Here is a 20,155-nt window from a genome sequence, read left to right as displayed (position 1 = left end):
CACCATTAAACAAATGCAGCATAAACAAGTGTAATACATCTTTGCCCAGTTAAAATAATATTCCCCAACAGAGAGGTTTCCAGCCAAGGACATGAAAAAGGGCTCAGAGTGGAACTGGACTATGTTAATGGACGAGAAGGCAAGTAAGTAACAAAAATACAACCAATCTAAGTAAAAGTGTCATGATGGACCAGAGGGTAGAGGTAGGGTGTAATTAAGTTGCCTATATATAACATTGTATCTTTTTTATATTTAGTTAAAATATCTGGGGATCTTGCCATCTTTTCTTCCCCCTAATTCACACACACACACACACACACACACACACACACACACAAACGCACGCACTCAAGCACACAGGTGCACGCACACTTTGCAATAGTATGACTTTTCTCAACTACCACGGAGTTGGGGGTTTATAGTAACATAGATTGGTTGCTATGCTCTGGTTGTATGCTGGAAGGACTACTTCCTCTCAAAGGCTCTGACACTACCCACTCCTTGCCCTTTTCAGATTTTACAGTGTGTCTGCATTCTGTTGTTCTTGCCTCCTTCCTTCCTTGGCACACCACCTGATTCTTGCCATTTTCACCATCCTCTTAGACCTACTAGAAAGATTCTGAATCAATTTTCCATTTTAAGATGCTTAACTTTATCTGCATAACATGTTACATAATGGGCTGTGAAAACTGTAACAGGGACATCGCTGAGCAGGCATAATTCTGCCAACCATTTCGCCAAGTGAGCCACTTAGGAAGGGCAACTCCAGCACAGGTGTTGCTTGTGGAAAAGATGATCTCTTTTGTAGCAATATAACCAAGATGTACACAAGAAAACTTGTATCAGCCACACTTAGGGTCCAGTCATGGCGGTCCAGCACTCTGGAGGCAGCGGCAGGCACATCTCTGAGTTCGAGGCCAGCCTAATTTTTTTGTCTTTTTTTTTTTTCTTTTGGAGACTAGGGCTTATACAGTAGCTCAGGCTGCCTTGAAACTGTGGAGATAGCCCAGGCTAGTCTTAAACTTGTAGCAATCCTGCTGTCTCTGTCTTATAAGGGCCTAGAATAACAAGATGTTAAAACTTTAAAAACATCCCATGATTACTGCCTGAACACTCACAAAATATAAGAATATGGAACATTATGAATTGGAAAAATGACTTGGGCATTTAAGGAGCCTGCAACATACTAAGTAGGCAAACCCACACAAGTACACACGCACGCATGTACACATACACACACGTACACATACACATGTACAGACACATGCGTGTAGACACCCAGACCACATTCATACACACGCGCATGCAAGCACACACATACACATGCATACGCGCGCGCACAGACACAGACACATACGGGGAGCATGCACACATACACACTCGCACACACGCACGCACGCTCACGTGCACACAGGAGTCCACTGTGTGATGCAGGCCAGATAATGAACATGAAAGTAGTTTAAAGATAATCATGATGATAGCTGACAGCTGAGGCAGAGCTGTGTCTGGGATGGTTAGGACAGTGGCAGAAAAAGCGCCACAAGCCAATTCTTTATTTTGGTTAAATTATAGTGCTGATCCCACACACTCTCGTTCAAATGAACCAACCAGTATTTTCATGATAAAAACTGCCCTTTGGAGGTATCTGCTGGCATCTTTATCAGTCAGTCATTGCTGCCAAATGAGACGTCATTTATTCTTTCTTATAGGTCTCAAGGTCAGTGGGGCAGTTTAGCGGCTGCGGGCCACCCTGCCCCGCCTGCAATTGTGAGTTAGCCAGGAGTCAGGGGCGTAGCTCTGTTCCTGATCTTGTCCTACATTGTTCCCTTCTGCCAACCAGTCCGGGCTTCTTATCAAGGTTCATTCTAAGATCTGCCATTTTTCTTCAGGCAACACCAGTCCTGTGCCGAGGCAAAATGAGGGAGAGAGGGATGCAGTCACTGTCAAATGTGTGCACACTCGGAGAGGTGAAGGTTAGAGCAGTTCTTCGTTAATCGACCGGATCAAAGTCCAACTAGCCTATCAGGACTCTCTGCCACATACTTCATCTCGAAATTACCTGAACAAGGAATTAAGCAAACTAAGTCCTCCTAGCGAGCTCTAAGACAGTCGGGTGAAGGTTGTCAAGTTCACAGCAGAGCAAAAGCTTTTAGGTTAGCTGTTCGGGCTCCCAAAGCATTAAAATAGCAAACAGGAAAACTACGTTTGCTGTTTCTCTGTTTCAATGAACATATAGTTAATTTTACAAGGATTCTTTCCCCACAACACCCCGGATTCTTGAGGTCAGTCACAACCGGGAGTAACAGATTCAAGAGACCTTCACACCTCTAGGCCTCAAAACTGAATTTCTTCCATCTGGAAGCAGCCGAGGAAAGCTTAGGAGTGCGTTTCCTGCGCATCCCGTGGAAAAGAACTCTGGTCTAAGTGTAGCAAAACGGGCTCTTACCAAATCACAAGCTTTACCAAACCACAAACCTTACCCAATCAACCACTCGCTCTTTCCCTGGAAATCTGCCTTCCTGGTCCCGCCCACTTGCGCCCTTTGCGGCCAAACCGACGCACTCAGGCCCAAAGGCCCCACGTGAACGCTCCTAGGAGATAGTATTTTAAATACGGTCACACAGGGCTCCGATTTTGATCAAAAGCCGTCTCGGAAGACAGAAGTCTCGGGCTCCACCTCGTTGCCCGAGCAGAGCGTAGCACCGGGGCCCGCCAGTCGGTTCCCGCCTCCGCGCGCGTCTGACGTCACTAAGCTGCGTCCCAGGGCTCGGCGGCGGCTGTGGTGCTGGCGGCGGTGCCGCCGAAGGCTGTCCGAGGTAGGCTGCTCTTGGTTCTCCCATGGAGGAGGCGGCGCTCGCTGCGGTTCCGGATGCACGGACTTCCTGCGGTACGACAGCGGAGGCGGTTGCCGTGTGCGCGCAGGAGCGAGCTGCCTGCTTGGGTGTGTGAGCGGGCACCCGGGTCGCCCGCCGGCCTGCGACAGCGCTGAGGTAGCTACTTCCTGTGAGCCAGCTCCGGGGCCGTCTGCGGGCGGAGAGAGGCCCCAGGGCCGACTTTGCTTTTGGCGTGTTGTGAGGTGGATGCAGCTTCCCCAGCGATCCGCAGTGAGGAAGTCCGTGGTGAGTCGGATTGCAGTTCAGTCCGGCGGAAGTCTGGCTGGAGCATGCTCGATAAGTTCTGTTAGGTTAGTTTGATTTGCCTTCAGGAGTTTTTAGAAGGTGGCTTCAGCTTGGTGACATATTGATTATGCTTGTTTTTAATTCCGTAGCACTTAATAGGGTCGATGGACCCTTTTCATGTTACAGAGATGCAATGTTGCGGGTTCATGCCGCTTTCGTTTCGTTTCGTTTCGTTTCTTTTTTTTTTTTTTGGTTTTTCGAGACAGGGTTTCTCGTTGGCTTTGGAGTTTCTTTACTATAATGTCAACAAGACATTTAGGACTATATCTTCAGTTCTGTTTCTTGAGATTCTGTATCGTATGCTCATTTCATACTTTAAAGTTAAAAGAGGAAGTCCGAGAGCAGAGGTCTTTACCTTCCAGTCAGCTGTGGTTTTTATAGTACGAGCTAAATGCAAAGCACATGGAGGCCAATAACCGTATTTTTAAAAGTATTTAGTAATTTTCAGTCCCTTTCATCTACCTTCATATTTTCTTCTTTCCAGGGTGGAACTACTTGGCCATGGTTAAGAACTTTAAATGGGAATAAAGAATAGCATTTCCAGGAAAATGAGAATGAACAGATCATCTCTGCTTTTAAAAAGAAAGACCGTATTAAGCTCACATGTAAGTCAAAACTTTAGTTTCTAACAGCGTTGCTAAGTCAGGTCGGAGATAAGGTTCTGTCGCATTCGTTTGGGTTTAAAATTATTAGCCGAGGAACTGGGGAGTTCGCTCCATTGGCAGAGTGTTTATCCATGATCGCCTTCCTAAAAAGCCCGGCGTCTAGCAGCACACACCTGTCCAGCGAGTCTTGTTGAATCAGTAAGCTCTGGGTCCATTGAGAGGTCCTGTCTGGGAAAATAAGGTGGGGATTGACCAAGGATACTATGTCTTCCACAGATGTGAACCCCTCCCCCCTTACACACACACACACACACACACACACACACGCTAGCATGCCCGCAAGAAAAACTAGAGCTAGATGTGACGTTAGAACTACTAAAAGTTTTAGAGGCATTGGATAATTGGGTATGGTGGCACAAGTCTAGTTCGAGCACTCAGGAGGCTGGTACAGGGGGATTTATTTCAAGATGAAAGCCGGCCTGGACTGGGTGGGGAGACTCTTCTGTCTTATTTAAAATGAAACAAAAATTCTTTCAAGTTTTAAGATGATATGTAGCAGTCCGGAGTAGTAGACCGCCTCTCCTGAGAGCCCACATTGTGAGATATGCTTTCACTATGGCTGTATGCCATTGCAAGTAGATGCTGTCTTGTAATATTGTGTCACGTAAGTGTTATTAGGGATAAGAAAAAGAGTTCCACTTGTTTTTGAAGATAAAAAATAATTTCCACATTGACTGAAAAGTACCCTTTCTTTTTCCCATAGAAACTATAGAAACCTTCACCTAAACGCTGAACTATTTTACCGATGTGTGTTGTGGTAGAAGAATTTCTCTGCAGAGTGACATAGTGATGATGTGGGGTAAATAAGAGAACTAGGTGAAAGGGTGCAAAGTGACAGGTGTGTGGAATAAGATGCTAATGCATGGCATGAAAGTTAGAGGTGATAAAGATTGTACTAGGTTTTAAAAGTCCCTGCTTGACAAATCAAAGAGTATTACACACGTCTGTATTGTAGAACTAAGCATATATTTGAGATTGCAATATGCCCAGCTATATATAACATTTTGTATATACTTAATTGTATTGATCTTGTGTAAATAAATTTGAAGTTAACCCTTGTATAAAGTTCTGTGATTGACTGTAGGTAAGAGTAACTTGTGGTCTGGCAAAATAAATGGATTGCAGGTGTGTTTGATGTCTGGCTTATAGGGGCTCTTACATGGTCTGACACCTAAGTTATTCTGTGGTATCCCACCTAACTCTGCTCACGTAGGCTCAACCCTAGTCTCTCTCTTTCCCCAGAGGACAGTGTATCTTCTTTTATGTCAGAGCTTTATTGTATTGCTGGTTTGTTCTTTTCCATCCCTTTCAAGTCTGCTCCTCAAGACCTCCTCCTCAGCCCTTTGGCCCCTTCAGTGTGCTTTATCTTTTCCTCAGTGCAGTGTCCTTCGTTGTTTCACCCTGCCCCCGCCTGGGAGGGACCGTTCCTGAAGACAAGAGCTCTGGTCTGTTTTTGTCATGACTGTACTCCCTGTTCGTAAATTCATTATGGACTCAGAACAGCTTTGCTTAAGTAAATGTTTTAGGGAAGCCAGTTCTTTTTTGAGAGCCACAGTGAAGGAGGTTACGATCTACAGAAGTCATATTGATAAAGGTTAGAAATCCAGAGTGGTACAGTCTGAAGACTAGGGAGTTCTTAAAACCTGGTAATTACTTTGGCTTCTGGAATTCAAGCAGTGCTTGCTTATAGGCATGCCTTTTGACTGAGCCCTTTGCAATGGAGGCAGGGTAAGTAAACAGAGAAGTAGGAGTAGGTTAGATTGACAGTACCCAGCCTTGGAGAGAACACAAGGCACGTGAAATACAGTATTAGGAAGTAAGGTATAAGAGTTGATGTGGGACACATGAAGGGTTACAGAACTAAGACTGATCAGTAGTGGGTGATCATCTGAAGATTTTTATTTATGTACTACATCCTAACTCCTAAGTTTTTTTCCTAAGCCAGAGAATAAGATTGGCAAGGATGTTTTCCACCCCAGTTGACAGCACTGTATGGTGTAAATTGGACTAGGGCCAGGAGAAATGGAAGTGCAGAGCAGATGGCAGACCTGTCTGTCCTCCAGGTAGGATACCTGTTTTGTCCACTTTGGATGGATGATGAGGACAGTGAGAGCATTGTCAGAGCAGCGGGAGGATAGCATGGGATAGAGAAGGTCACTGACACTTGGTTTCAGCTGTCAGTTCCCTGCTGTGACTAGGAGAGGTCTCCTGGGAACTAAGGATGGAATCTGAATGGAGGCCTGGTTCTCCTACCTGCTGCTGCATGACAAGCATTGTCATGTCTTGGCCTCACTCCTGGCCTCATCCACATATCTCCTCAAGCCCTTGTGGGAATGAAACAGGAAAGATTGCCAAGTTGAAAGCTGCGTATATAGTTGAGTTGGTGTAATTTTTAAGTTTGCTCATTTTGGTGATGGAGTTTCTCGTTTGTCATTTTGTAAAGGAAGTATCGGTATAGGCTTTTCTTATATATTACAATACATGAGAAATATACCATGCTTCCCACCCCCACTCCTTAAGATACGTATTCTCTGTGGTGTAGGTGAATGCAGATTGAATTTGTCAGCTTTCTCAAGGTGTATTTCACTTCAGACATACTTGTATTTAATGGAAGTTTGCATTTTAAGTTTGTAGAATCAGTTGTGAAAATCTTAAGTTTGTTAAAATCTACAGCAAGATGGAAATTACAAGTTTAAAATGTGCTTAAGAATCGAATCTAGCCTGGCGTGATGGTGCATGCCTTTAATCTTAGCCTTTGGGAGGCGGAGGTAGTGTGTGAGGTCAGTACTACTTTCAGTACAGCCACAGCTACATAGACTTTTTCTCAAATCAAAACAAGATTGGAGCTCACGGGCTAGGTGTGGTGGTGTACTACTTTAATCCCAGCTTTGGGAGGTAGAGGCAGGTGGAGTCCAAGGCCAGCCTGGTTTACAAATCTAGTTCCAGGCCAGCCGGGGCCATACATTGAGGCTTGTTTTCTGGAGAGTGATCCTTGAACATGGGAACCTTTGATCGACGGTTCCTGGGGCTTTTGAACTCGAGTGCCTGGTATATAATAACTGCTCAGTGTATTTGCTGAACAATCTTCCATGTAAATTTTAATTTCTCTATATGAATTTTTCAATAAGGATGTTTGAAAAGTTGATAAGCATATTGATAACCTAGATTTATGTATTGTTACATTTGATTTTCTTGTTCTTTTCCTAACAGCAGAGTTATATTATGGAATATCAGCTAAGGTTGGAAATCGTTAAAACAATTCAAAGCTAGAGTTTATAAAATTAACCCAAACTTGTTTGTATTACAGTCCAGTCTTTGCCGTAAGAAGAAGAACCATGATTAGGTTAGCCCTGAGTTTGTAATAGTATATGTGTTTCTGGTCATTGGCAGTAAATAAAGATTTTGGTGAGGACAGAAATGAAGCAAACATGTGAATTGTTCGAGGTGCTATGATCATTTTGTGAAAAGTCTCACTTCATCTCGTATCTTTTAGATCTGAAGACTGCACCATTCTGCCTCCAGCACAAGCAGCTTCTCTGTCTCGTGATCAATGTCACTCACAGGAACTTAAGGAGCAAACGAAATGAGCCTGGGGCGTGGAAAATATGACTTTTATATTGGTCTGGGATTGGCTATGACCTCCAGCATTTTCATTGGAGGGAGTTTCATTTTGAAAAAAAAAGGCCTTCTGCGACTTGCCAGAAAGGGCTCCATGAGAGCAGGTAAGTTATGTCCCGAGGCTATCAGAAGTGCATAAACGTTTACACATCCTGGTTCTTTGCATATAGAAGCATGCTTTGTGAGGATATCGGAACATTTGGACTGCTTGATATCAGAATATTTATTAGATAACCAGATGCCAGTTTTGTAATGAGAAATAAGTTGTCAAAAGTAATTGACTGTTAACTTGTATAGGTGCTGTCGATAGGAGAGAACCAGTGCCCAGTTAGTTTCCAGAGTTTAGATTTCATCATGTCTGCACGGCAGGGATAGGGTCTAGGGTAGAACCAGGCTTTTGTTGAGGACTGGGGTATTTTATACATGATAGTACAATTTCTGACTTCTGCCTCAGATGTTTTTCTTGGTGATTTCAAATTGCACGGAGGAGAAAATGGCCTTGTCCGCCTGGAGTCCTCTGCTTACTGACCTGAGTGGTGTGTAGGTGTTCCCCTTGAACTGCTGATGTGTTATGAGACTCTGGAGGATACTTGGTGTGAGCGAACCGTAGTTCAATCCATCGGTATCCACTGCCGTTCCCAGAATCGTGAGATAGTAATGCTTACCATACATCTGGGCTGTGCTGTATTTTAGAGCATATCAGGCCTCATGAGTAGACTACACCACTGTCAGCCACAGGGACCACTTTTCTTCCCATGCCAGATCTAATTCAGCAATGTTGAAACAACACAGAAGTCTCTTAGGACTTAATGGTCAAGGGAGAAAATAACAGTATCAGCATTTTTCTGTAGTCCTTCAGTCTTGGTTTTAAGGCATCTCCTGTTACTATTCCTAAAGTATGGCTTGTAAAATTGATTCGCTTTGTTTTTTTTTATGGACAGTGGCCAAAGTGCCAATTATTTCCTGACTTAGTTTGGTCAAGAGGAAAACCAAGGAAAAAGCAGATTGGCAGCCTACCTTACGAGGAGTTCTCAGTCTTCGTGTGACCCTAGTGCTCTCTCAAGTGGGTCTGCATACATCTAACTAGCGTTCCCCTTTGTAGACGAACTGCTTTGAAGTCGATCCACTTCTGTAAGCCCTTCCCTCCAGAGAGGTTCTTTTTCTAGTTCAGGTTCTCCTGGATTCACTCTGTAGCCCTTGAGACTTAAGTGCTGGGATTGCTGTGTGCACCACATTGCCCAGCTTTTTTACTTTTTGCTTGTTCATTTTTCTTATTTATCAAAGCTGCTTAGGTTTGTCCTTTAACTCAAGAGGTAACATTGTGAAGATGTCTTTTCTAAGATGATCATAATTACAAAGAAATCTCATAGTGAGACAATTTAAAATCTGTGATGACTTACTAGTTGCGGAGGTTTTGCAAGAGAATGATAATCTGCTAAAGAAATGAACTATCTCTTCATTCACAGGTCAAGGTGGCCATGCATATCTTAAAGAATGGTTGTGGTGGGCTGGACTGCTGTCAAGTATGTATAGAGAACATTTCAAGTAAACATTATAAATATATGCTAAAGTGTTTCATATTAGTACATTTTAGAGCTTAGAGCTTGCTTTTATGAGTTAAATTCAAAATAGACTTAAGCCTGTAAAAATAACTCAATACTTATTTATTTTGAATAAGAACTTAAGAAATACTAATTTGATTAAAATATTTTTTTTTTTTTTTTTTTTTTTTTTAGTTTTTCGAGACAGGGTTTCTCTGTGGCTTTGGAGCCTGTCCTGGAACTAGCTCTTGTAGACCAGGCTGGTCTCGAACTCACAGAGATCCGCCTGCCTCTGCCTCCCGAGTGCTGGGATTAAAGGCGTGCGCCACCATCGCCCGGCTTAAAATATTTTTGTATATGGCTTTGTCTTTAAAAACACAGGATAAGTAGGTTAAAGGTTTGTGTGTGCTGGGGGCGGGGGGGGGGGGGGGATAGAGCACTTCCCTAATATGTGAAACACCCGAGATTTGATTCCCCAGTGTTGCAAAAAAAGAAGAAAATAACTGGTAAATGGAAGCCAGAGGATCTTTTCCTTCTCCTTTATTAGCTCTCATTCTAAATTGGAAAGGGGGTGTCTATTTAATAAGACCGTTCGTGTTTATTTTGGTGAAGAGGATGGAAAGATGGCTCAGTGGTTGTTGCTCTAGTAGGGGACCTGAGCTCTATTCCCAGTACCCATATGGTGGTTCACAACCATCTGTAACTCCAGTCCCAGGGTATCCTGGACACTTTTCTGAGCTCCGTGGGCACCAAGCACGCCCATGGAAACACGCATACATATGTTCAGGTGAAACACTCAGACACAAAATTAGTCTTTGGAAGATGTGAACGAAATTGTCTGTAAGACACTGGAGACTAGAATATTCAGCAGGTGCTTTTCTGTTGATCATCTCTTGTATGCCAGACATTGTTCTTGATGCTAAAGAGTTAGTAAGAGTGGACAAAAGCACCCCCCCCACACACACACAGAAAATCATACAAGGAACTTACATTTAAAGTGGGCAGACAATAAGCAGGAATAATAGGTTAAACAGTGTGTGGGGGGATATGAACTGGAGAGCAAATAGACCGACTTTTAGGTGGGAAACCACGGAGGACAAACCTTACTGAAAAGATAGTATTTGGGTAGTAGACAAGTGAGAATGTGAGGGATCTGGCCATGTGAAAACAGGGCCTTTGAAACAAAGGGAATAAATAGTAACTGCAGACTTCACTGCGGCCTGCGACTGCCTGTGAATGCTGCAGCCCTCTCTGGGATGCCTCCAGTTAGTTGTTCTTACCTCCTGGGATTCACACTTTCGGGTAATCGTCTCTTAGATGGAATTAGTGCTGGCCCAGTACGATCACAGAATCCAGAAAGTCATGATGTATGACTTCTAAGGCCACATCATAAATGGAGTTGCAGCTCTCCCCTTCCTTCTTGGATTGTTTGTTTTGGGGAAGCCAGTTGCTGTGTTGTGAAGACATTCAATAGCTATCTTTAGAAAGATCCCTGAACAACAGCCAGTCATATCAGTGTGCCGCCTTGGAATATGGCTCTAGCCTTCAGAAACTGCAAGCCTTGGTTTACATCTGATACAAGTTCTTAAAAGATCCTGAAATTTCCCAAAGTCTGGGCCAACAAGCCATGTCAGTAAACTTCTTTTTCCAGCAGCATAATTAGAGTGATTTTTCTCTCTAACACTAGAGCATTAAAACCCCGGGAAGCTTTGAAGAAAGGTCAGCAGTAAGGAGTGTGAGCCAGGGGGCAGCAGGAGATAAGTTTAGAGAAACGAGGGCCTTCCTTAGCTCACAGAGAGGACTTTTACTCTATGTTGGATGGGAAGCCATTGGAGATCCTGAGCAGAAGGTGGGCTGTCATTCTCTGGCTGCTGTGTTGACGCTCAGGCCTACTGTGTAGACTGCGTTAGGATACTGGGGTTAAAGGAGGTAACAACTCGGACGGGGTCGTGCCAGGAAGTATAGTGAGAAGGGTTCTGTGTATGTTTTCAGTGTAGAACTGACAAGATGTATACATGTTCTCATCGATCAAAATGTATGGTGTAAATGAAGGACATTGAAGACAGTTGGCCACAGCGGTAGAAAGGACTGTTCTGATGCTAAAGAGATAGGAAGGACTTGAACAGACCAGGTAGGAGGAGATCAGGAGTTTGTCTGAGTGTATTAATGTTAAAAGTTTATATAAAACATTTAAACAGATATGTGAAATTGGCAATTACTTAGACAGGTCTGGACTTGTACCAGGTCATTCAGGCTGGTGACCCAAAAATTTGGAGTTGCTGTCTATGTAAAACCAAATACTACAGGAGGTCATTAGGAAATGAGACTATGTAGAAGTCCAAATATCAGATACTCAAAATATAGACTTAGATACATTTAGACCTCAGGAATAGAGGAGGAAAGAGACTGCCTCCCAGCACTCAGGAGGCAGGGGCAGGCAAATCTCTGAATTCGAGGCCAGCCTGGTCTACATACAAAGTGAGTTCCAGGACAGCCAGAGCTGTCTTGGAAAAAAAAAAAAATTAAAAAAACACCAACATTTTTGTTTTTAAACACAGGATCACAATATAGGAGGACTTAAATTACAAACACCACACCCCTGCCTCCTCCTTTTACACTGGTGTGTAACCAGAGAATAGACTCTGTTCAGGGAGAAAAGGGGTTGTCATCTTAGTTTCTGTCAGTGTGACACAAGCCAGAGTTGCTTGGGAAGAGGGAACCTCAGTTGAGGAACCACCTCCATCACACTGGCCTGTGGGCGTGCCTGTGGAGCCTTGTCGTAGTGATTTCTATGAGAGGACCTGCCCTGGGCAGCTAATCCGGGCTGTGTAAGAAAGCAAGCCCGTGAGGCTGGACAGAGATGGCTTTGGTTAAGAGGCGCTGTTACTCTTGCGGAAGACCACACAGTGGCTCACAGCTGTCTGTAACTAGTTCCAGGATATCTGATACCCTCTCTGGCCTCTGCAGGAACCATGCTTGCACAGGGCACACAGGCACACCTGCAGACAAGCACTCATGCACATAAAATAAAAAGAAAATTAAAGTATGAGGCCAGCCCCAGTTACATACTGAGAACTGGTCTCAAAAAAGCAATTAAAATAAGACAACTCAAAAAAGAAAAGAAAAAGCCGGGCGGTGGTGGCGCACGCCTTTAATCCCAGCACTCGGGAGGCAGAGGCAGGCGGATCTCTGTGAGTTCGAGGCCAGCCTGGTCTACAAGAGCTAGTTCCAGGACAGGAACCAAAAGCTACGGAGAAACCCTGTCTCGAAAAATAAAAAAAAAAAAAAAAAAAAAAAAAAAAAAAAAAAGAAAAGAAAAAAAAAAGGTATCTCCTCACCTCTACAGCAAAAGACAGCCAAGCAGAAAGCAGTATGGAAACATGTAGTAATCGTGCACTGGACAGATGGGTCAGCATTTTCACTGAAAACAAGTTACAAAGCTGAGAGAAAAGCCTCCTTGAAATGAATTGAAGAGCTGACGTGATAGTGGAGACCAGCCTTTGGTCCAGGATGTGATAGAAGCTCTCGAGGTGCCGCCTGGAGCAGCGGACTCAGCCTTCCCAATGCCCTGACCCTGTATATACACTTCCTCGTGCTGTGGCCCCCCAACCACAAAATTATTCTCGTTGCTACTTCAGAACTGTGATTTTGCTACCGTTATGAACTTATGTAAATAACTGACATGTGACCCCAAAGGGGTCATGACCCACGGACTAATAACTGCTGCCCTAGAGGAAGTAGGTAAGGAGATGGTGGTCTCTGAATCGTGCTAACAAGGGTCAGCCTTTGGTTGCCCGGAGTGTTCTGGCTGAACTCTGAAGGCTGTCTCCCTGTCTCCAATGTACTGAGTCACCACTTGACAACTTCTTGCTAGTCCCTGTGCACCTGGCAGGAAGCAGAAATTCTCTAGTGAAAACATGGCCTCAGGCCCTTCATGTCTCTGAGGTTGGTTTTTAGAAAGAAGGATCCAGTAAAACTTGAGATTTGCCTTTATATCTATCTGGGTTTTTTTTTAATTGTTTTTATTGAGGTATACATTTTTCTCCATTCCTCTCCTTTCCTCCCTTCTCTCCTTCTCCCCTCACTTGTGACCTCTATTTACCCAGGAGATCTTGTCTTTTTCTCCTTCCTTGTAGATCCATGTATATCTCTCTTAGGGTCCTCATTGTTATTTTTTTTTAAATATTTATTTATTTATTATGGACACACTAACACACTATTCTGTTTGCATATATGTCTGTAGGCCAGAAGAGGACACCAACCCTCATTACAGATGGTTGTGAGCCACCATGTGGTTGCTGGGAATCGAACTCGGGTCCTTTGGAAGAGCACACAATGCTCTTAACCACTGAGCCATCTCTCCAGCCCCCTAGGGTCCTCATTGTTGTCTAGGTTTTCTGGGGTTGTGAATTGTAGGCTGGTTTTTCTTTGCTTTTATGTCTTAAAGACACTTATGAGTGAGTACATATGATATTTGTCTTTCAGGGTCTGGGTTACCTCACTCAATATGATGTTTTCTAGATCCATCCATTTGCCTGCAAATCTCAAGATGTCATTATTTTTATTGCTATGTAGTACTCTGTTGTGTAAAAGTAGCTGCTTCTCTTAAATATATTTGGTATTCTAGTCTACAGATATCTTTATTACCTTTAAGCATAAATTACAATTTTTAGAATTAAAACTATAGATTTGTTTCTTGAGTCAGATACCAGATATTGGCAATTTACAGCACTAATACATACATGGGAAAAAATCAGGAAGTTATTGAACAATAGTTAATAATATGTAGGTAGCATGAAATGCAGTCACATGCAGTCTGACTGTATGCCTGTCTGAGCGGTGTTCTTGTCCATCTCTTCAGTGGGAGCTGGGGAAGTGGCCAACTTTGCTGCATATGCGTTCGCTCCAGCCACACTGGTGACTCCACTGGGCGCTCTCAGTGTCCTTGTAAGGTAAGCATCTCCATTTGACACGCAGACATGGTACGTCAGTCAGCAAAATAGTAGAGTGCTCTCTGATTATATGTCAGTGCACTGGAACAAACTGAGGACGTCTTAATACTTGGGAGCACTTTCATAGTTAGTGGGGCAAAATCACTTTATGTTTTGGCTTTTGTTCAGGACTAGCATGTTCGTGATTTCAGCTCTAGGAAATTCCAGGTGGCACTTGCCTCACCTTTACCATCCAGTGCACACACACTGGCAGGCAGGCTCCATCAGCGCCTGTGTAACGTCAGGTCTCAGGAGAGGTGGTGTTTCTACAGACTGGCCTGAGGTACTTTCTTTGAAGACCAACTTAAAACTTGTCCTGTTTTGTTATTGTAATGATTAGTCCAGATAGCTAAGCCTGTCTGAAATCTGAATTTTTATTATTATGTTGAAAGTTGAGAACTTTTTATTACTTTTTTAAATAAATTATATATAAAATGAAATTATTTTGGTTTTATCCTTAATTTTTCTTTTATTATGCTGTGATCTTTCTTATTTGTCCTGTACTTTCTTTTTAGGTTTTGGCAAAACTAAGTTATAAAAACTTGTAATTTATAGTCAAACTAATAATTAAATGTTCCGAGTCCACAGTTTCCTGACTCTGTATTATAGGCAAATCATACACAATTAAACCAGCACATAAGGGCTGGCAAGATGGCTTAGCAGGTAATAAAAAAGAAAAAACCAAAAAAAACCACGTGCTTCCAAGTTTGATGAGTTTGATACCCAGGACCCACACTGTGGAGAGAGCCTACTTGGACAAGTTGTCTTAGCGCCACACAGCAAGAGAGCCGGGGTGGAGGGGATAAATAAGTATAACTTTAAAAGGATTGAAGTTTGGTAAATTTGAAGCATTGGTTTGGATATTGATTTTTAATATGTAAATTATAGCTCTTTATGTTTCATGTGGAGTCTTACCGGATGGCAGGTGCAGTTTCAGTGTATGTGGAGCGGGCCATTTGTTGTGTTCGGTTCTAGGACAAAGGTTCTGATGCTCCTAGATGACATTTTGTGGCTAATACCAAAATGCCAGTCCAAGGAGAAGCCATAGAGACGGCCAGCCAGAAACTGTGATCAGTATACTGTGCTGGAAAGGCAAGGGGGAGGGGTGGTACAAGCTCCCAGTTCATACAAGGAGAGTGAGCCGGAGTCAAGCAGTCTCAGTCTGGTCAGGCGAGCTGGTTAAGAGGGGCCTTCTTACTGTGGCTGGAAGGGGTTGCTTTTGCTTGGGAGGCTGTTCAGACTTATCTGTGGTTTCTTTCTTTTTTTTTTTTTTTGATCAGACTTGCTCCTTCAATCTAAGGGGATTGCAGGAAGTAGTACTTAACAGAGCAAGGAGCCAGGTGCAAAGTAGGGGCAGAGGTCACATTTTTATCCGACTAGCTGGACGCTCATAAACCCAGGTGAAGAGTCCAGTGCTTTCTGCAGAGCCACCTTTAAGTCCTTGTTACAGTTTTCTGATGGAACGTACATTTTCCTTGTCTAAAAGCAGGAAGTATTTTGTTTGAGTTTAGTAATCTGCATTGCAAGTTTGTTGAATTTTAAAAGTGAGGGAAAAAAAGCTAATTTAACTGTTCAACCTCTCATTCTTCCTTTCAGTGCCATTCTGTCTTCATACTTCCTGAATGAAAGGCTTAATCTTCATGGGAAAATTGGGTGTTTGCTGAGTATTCTAGGCTCTACAGTGATGGTCATTCATGCCCCGAAGGAAGAGGAGATTGAGACCTTAAATGAAATGTCCCATAAGTTAGGTGATCCAGGTAAGAAAAGCTGCAGGTGTGTTCCTGAAAACATTTGAACTTGTTTCCCTGACTTTGGCGTCGTATATCGCTTTATACTGTTCTTACAGTAAAACTGTTGTTAACCATCATGGTGACTTCCTTCTTTCCCTCTTTATTTCCACCTGCTCTCACTTTACAGCCAGGCTGGCCAGTCCTGGGGTTTTAGGTGTGCGTCATTTACCCAGTTTTCTGGTATGGCTTGGAATTTGCCTCAGCTGATAGTTAATGCTGTGAAATTATCAGTTCCTCCTAGAACTCATGGTCTGGCTCTACTTCAAGCCTGCGTAGACTTTGAACCAGGTGTCCTGTTCTGGCTCCCGTTTATGCTCCTCCACAGTGGGTGTGAGTGTTCTCTGCTAGTAAGTCACATTCAGATGTGGAATCCGCCCTTCTGGGGGAGACGGAGACAGGGTCTCAGCTCTGGTTTGTCTGGAACTCTGTATACACCATGATGGTCTCAAACTCCCAGATACCCGCCTGCCTCTGCCTCCCAAGTGCTAGGGTTAAAGGCGTGTGCCACCACGTTCAGTGTTCAGTTTTCTCAGATTTGCTGCGTTCTTTGAGCTAGCCTATACTTTCTGACACTCAGAAATAGTTCTCATAAAATATTTCTCCTGCTGCCTTTCTTTCCTTGTTGCTGTCTGCTTTAAATATCCTTTATTTATGGAGTTTGAAGCAGAGTGGCTTTTCTTAGCCTTGGTTTGTCCCCCCCCCCCTTCTTTCTCTCTGTCACAAGGTCTCGCGTAGCCTAGGCCAGCTTCAGCGTTTGCTATAGCCAAAAATAATCATGAATTCCTAATGGTTCTGCCTCCACTTCCAGACTGATAGGGCTATTGGTATATGCTCCCATCCCCCACCTCCTTTCCATCTCAAAATGCAAAAGGTCATTTGCGTGCTCTCTGCAGTGGAGCTCGGATGCCTGAGAGCTGCCCAGCCCACGATTGTACTGCTGGCAGCTGTGCCGCACACCTCCGCACTCCACCAGGACCCCAGCAGTTCTGAGGTTCTCTTAATGACTATCCTTTCGACGGGCATACTCCTAACTCCTGATTTTTGCAGATGAACATGTTGAATAGCCAAGGGTACCTCCTGAACTTGAGTCTCCAGCGGCTTCTCCTTCCCTGTTGTCATGAGCATTCCCCTGCCTTGTGCTCCAGAATAGTTAAGTAGGCATAAGATACTACTTTAGAAGTGTTAGTGTTGTGTTTTTAAGTCTGTGAAGCATATTTTAGTCTTACACCATGTATTTAAAGTGGAACTGAGGTATAAAACTCAGGGTCCTGCACATGCTAGGCACGCACTCGGCCCCCAGGGCTCCAGTGTGGACTTTTGTTCTATCTGTTAGGTGTGATTTTGCTGGAGGAACAAGGGAAAGCTAATTTTTTCCTGGGTGAGAAGTCACCATCTGAGAATTGTTTCCTGGGTGAGAAGTTACCGTCTGAGAATTGTTTCCTTGGTGATATATGTTATTAGTAACTTACAAATTCCATAAAAGTACATTTCAAAATTAATTCGTCAAATAGGAGTCAGTTTTGTAGGGAAGTTAAGCCTGAGGATATAGTCCTGGGATATGTATACCTTTCCTATTGAGTTTGTTTTCTATGTGCATTCTGATTTAATAAAACTTTATTTTTTTGCTTCTTCTAGGTTTCGTGGTCTTTGCAACATTTGTGGTCATTGTGGCCTTGATATTCATCTTTGTGGTGGGACCTCGACACGGACAGACAAACATTCTTGTGTATATAACAATCTGCTCTGTGATTGGAGCATTTTCAGTCTCCTGTGTGAAGGGTTTGGGCATCGCCATCAAAGAGTTGTTGGCCGGCAAGCCTGTTCTGCAGCACCCACTGGCCTGGATCCTCCTGCTCAGCCTTGTGGTCTGTGTGAGCACACAGATTAATTATCTCAACCGGGCCCTGGACATTTTCAACACTTCCATTGTGACGCCGATATATTACGTGTTCTTTACAACTTCAGTTCTGACTTGTTCAGCTATTCTTTTTAAAGAGTGGCAAGATATGCCTGCTGATGATATCATTGGGACCTTGAGTGGCTTCTTCACAATCATCGTGGGGATATTTTTGTTGCATGCCTTTAAAGATGTCAGTTTCAGTCTAGCAAGTCTGCCTGTATCTTTTCGAAAAGATGAAAAGACAATGAATGGCAATCTTTCTAGTATGTATGAAGTTCTTAATAATGAAGACGACCCACCCTGTGGGATTGAACACACTAGTGAAAATATCTCCCGTAGAAATGGAAATCTGGCATCTTTTTAAGGATAAGATTGAAAAGTTAACCTATAATTCTGTTATAGTGATTTTTGAGTATCAGAATGTATCTGAAAAAAAATTGTCCTCAAATAATGTTCTCGGAAGACAATCTTTTTTAATTAGTTTTCACTAATTTGGATCAAGAAAATTACTTTTCTTATATTTCAAGAATGGTAGCTCACTAAAATGACCTCGGCACATGGCTGATTTCTAATAACACTGTATTGTTGTAAAAGCATTTCACGTTTTTACCCATTCTCCAGAGCTCCAATGCACCAATGATAACGTTAAGCCTATAAAGATGCTTTATCTTTTCATTGGTGATGAACATGAAAATGTACATTTGTGATCCCCATCCCATCAATCCCTCATAATACTAAGGCTTTTGGATTATAAATATGATTCGTCACCCACACATGGGGTTTCCACGCAAGTTTGCCAGCTTCCTGTGGAAAGCACCGCAATGCTGTCAAGTCAGCACTGCCTGCCTCCGCAGCCACCAGAGCTCCGTGTCGTGCTCACAGTGGACTGTAGTGTCCTTCAGCCCTCCTAACAACTCTGGGATGTTGACAAAGACTTGTGCGGTCTCTTCAATTTAGAAACCCGTGCTTGGCTAAAATGACAAGTTGGAACAAAGTCCTTATTCTGATTCCAGATGCTTAGATTTAAAATGTTTGTAAAATATGGTCTCTTTTATTTTATTTAAGAGTTTAAACCTTACACATTTTGGTTTTTTACAAGCTGTGAATAATGTTCATAGAAAAACGAGAACAAGTACAAAAAAGCTAGACCAATGTAAGGAGCACTCTCCAGCATCAGACGTGCCCACTTTTCCAGTCCTGTATTGGACAGACAGACAGAAAAACCGTGCTCCCCTCCAGGCTGTCCCCACTGACAGGAAGAACTGGAGTTTGGGCCTATGCTTTTTTCTATTCCTGCCCATAACTGCATAGTGGCTTAGTGCTGGTTTTGTGAAATCCTCTTTGGGGGGTGGGGGCGGGATAGCTTTGTTTCATTATTGATGTTTTGAGGAGCTCTTGCCTTCTTTCTCTGCTGCCACCCTGTCTAACTCCGTTTCGGCCATACTGGGTGTCAGTCACAAGACCCAGTATATTCTACACAAATGTTCTAACACTGAGCTACATTTCCAGCCTTTCTATGTAATTTCAGCCCCAGAGCTAATAGTTTTTCCCTCCACAGATATCCTGTATGTCTGTTTATGTACTGTATCTATGTATTATTTTGCACATGTAAAAAAGCCAATGTTCATTCCCTTGGGGATGAAGAGTTAGTTTCCTCATTGAGAATGAGTGTGTTGTACGTAAAATACTTTATACGTACATAATCTTGTACACAAGCATTTTATTTGGGCTGTCCCTTAGTAATATAGTCATTGACTTTCTTTGGGCTGTCACTTAGTAACACAGTCGTTGACTTTTACAATCCACACTTTCATAGGCTGAGTACAGATGCCATCACAACTTCATATCAAATATTTTAGGTAACTTTTTGATATCAGGCTTGTTAAAGATGTAACTCAGGTTTACAGTACAGCAGAATAGTACTTGTGTTTTATTTTCTATGTAAAATAAAGCTCAAAGCTTTTGGACTTTGGTGTTTCCCAGCCCAATGATGTTGTTACGTTCCTTGTTCCTTAAGTTGTCCTTGAACTCATGGGCTCCAGGGATCTTCATCCCTCAGCTCTGCAAGCAGCTGCTGGGATGTCAGTTCCCATCACTGTACCCAATTCTCGATTTCTATTCCAAAAGTAGAGCCAAACTGGGTTCTAGGTTTCCACTTGGCAGGTCCCATGGACCAACTCAAGCTGATTGAGATAGTTCCCCCCGCAATTGAGAAGCAATGTTTAGGGTTGTTAGGGACGGGCCAAATTCTTCCCAGTCCCTTTCTTGCAGTGTCCACTGTCCCATGCCAGCCCCCCACCCCCCAAACTGTTGGCCTTGAAAATGGGAGCACATACCTTAGTCCTGGTGTTCCTCTCTGTCCTGTGTGGACAACGCAGTTGCTGTTGCCTTCTGTCTCACTGATGGTCATTTCATCCCTGCCTAAACCCGGGGTAAAGGTAACCGTGTGCTGGTTGTTTCTGAACGACGTC

The 20,155-nt window shown here is 43.3% G+C and overlaps 1 protein-coding gene across 3 annotated transcripts; it reads left to right on the top strand.

Moving 5' to 3' along the window:
- Positions 1 to 2,742: 2,742 nt before the first annotated feature.
- On the top strand, positions 2,743 to 20,106 carry Nipa2 (NIPA magnesium transporter 2). Of its 3 annotated transcripts, none has more exons than XM_041658016.1 (7): positions 2,743 to 2,990; positions 3,664 to 3,784; positions 7,338 to 7,566; positions 8,929 to 8,985; positions 13,865 to 13,955; positions 15,591 to 15,751; positions 17,420 to 20,106. In XM_041658016.1, exons 3-7 carry the CDS (start codon positions 7,428 to 7,430, stop codon positions 18,046 to 18,048), a joined length of 1,077 nt encoding a protein of 358 aa, XP_041513950.1. In that variant the 5' UTR covers positions 2,743 to 2,990; positions 3,664 to 3,784; positions 7,338 to 7,427; the 3' UTR covers positions 18,049 to 20,106. The 3 variants fall into 3 exon arrangements, with proteins under 3 accessions (XP_041513950.1, XP_041513943.1, XP_041513946.1); XM_041658009.1 differs by having other exon boundaries at positions 2,743 to 3,119; XM_041658012.1 differs by having other exon boundaries at positions 2,743 to 3,184.
- Positions 20,107 to 20,155: the final 49 nt, after the last annotated feature.

Source organism: Microtus oregoni, unplaced genomic scaffold (genome assembly GCF_018167655.1).
Source record: "Microtus oregoni isolate MIOR12 unplaced genomic scaffold, Mior012 000000F_ref0000247, whole genome shotgun sequence".
Lineage (NCBI taxonomy): Eukaryota > Metazoa > Chordata > Mammalia > Rodentia > Cricetidae > Microtus > Microtus oregoni.
Note: the sequence above shows the minus strand (reverse complement) of the source record. Positions and strands in the feature narration are given on the sequence as shown.

Excerpts from the sequence above, each read along its gene's own strand:
- Nipa2 (XM_041658016.1), top strand. The coding sequence starts at position 7,428 with ATGAGCCTGGGGCGTGGAAAATATGACTTTTATATTGGTCTGGGATTG. Across the intron at positions 7,567-8,928 it reads AAAGGGCTCCATGAGAGCAG|GTCAAGGTGGCCATGCATAT; the intron begins GTAAGTTATGTC and ends CTTCATTCACAG. Across the intron at positions 13,956-15,590 it reads GCTCTCAGTGTCCTTGTAAG|TGCCATTCTGTCTTCATACT; the intron begins GTAAGCATCTCC and ends TCTTCCTTTCAG.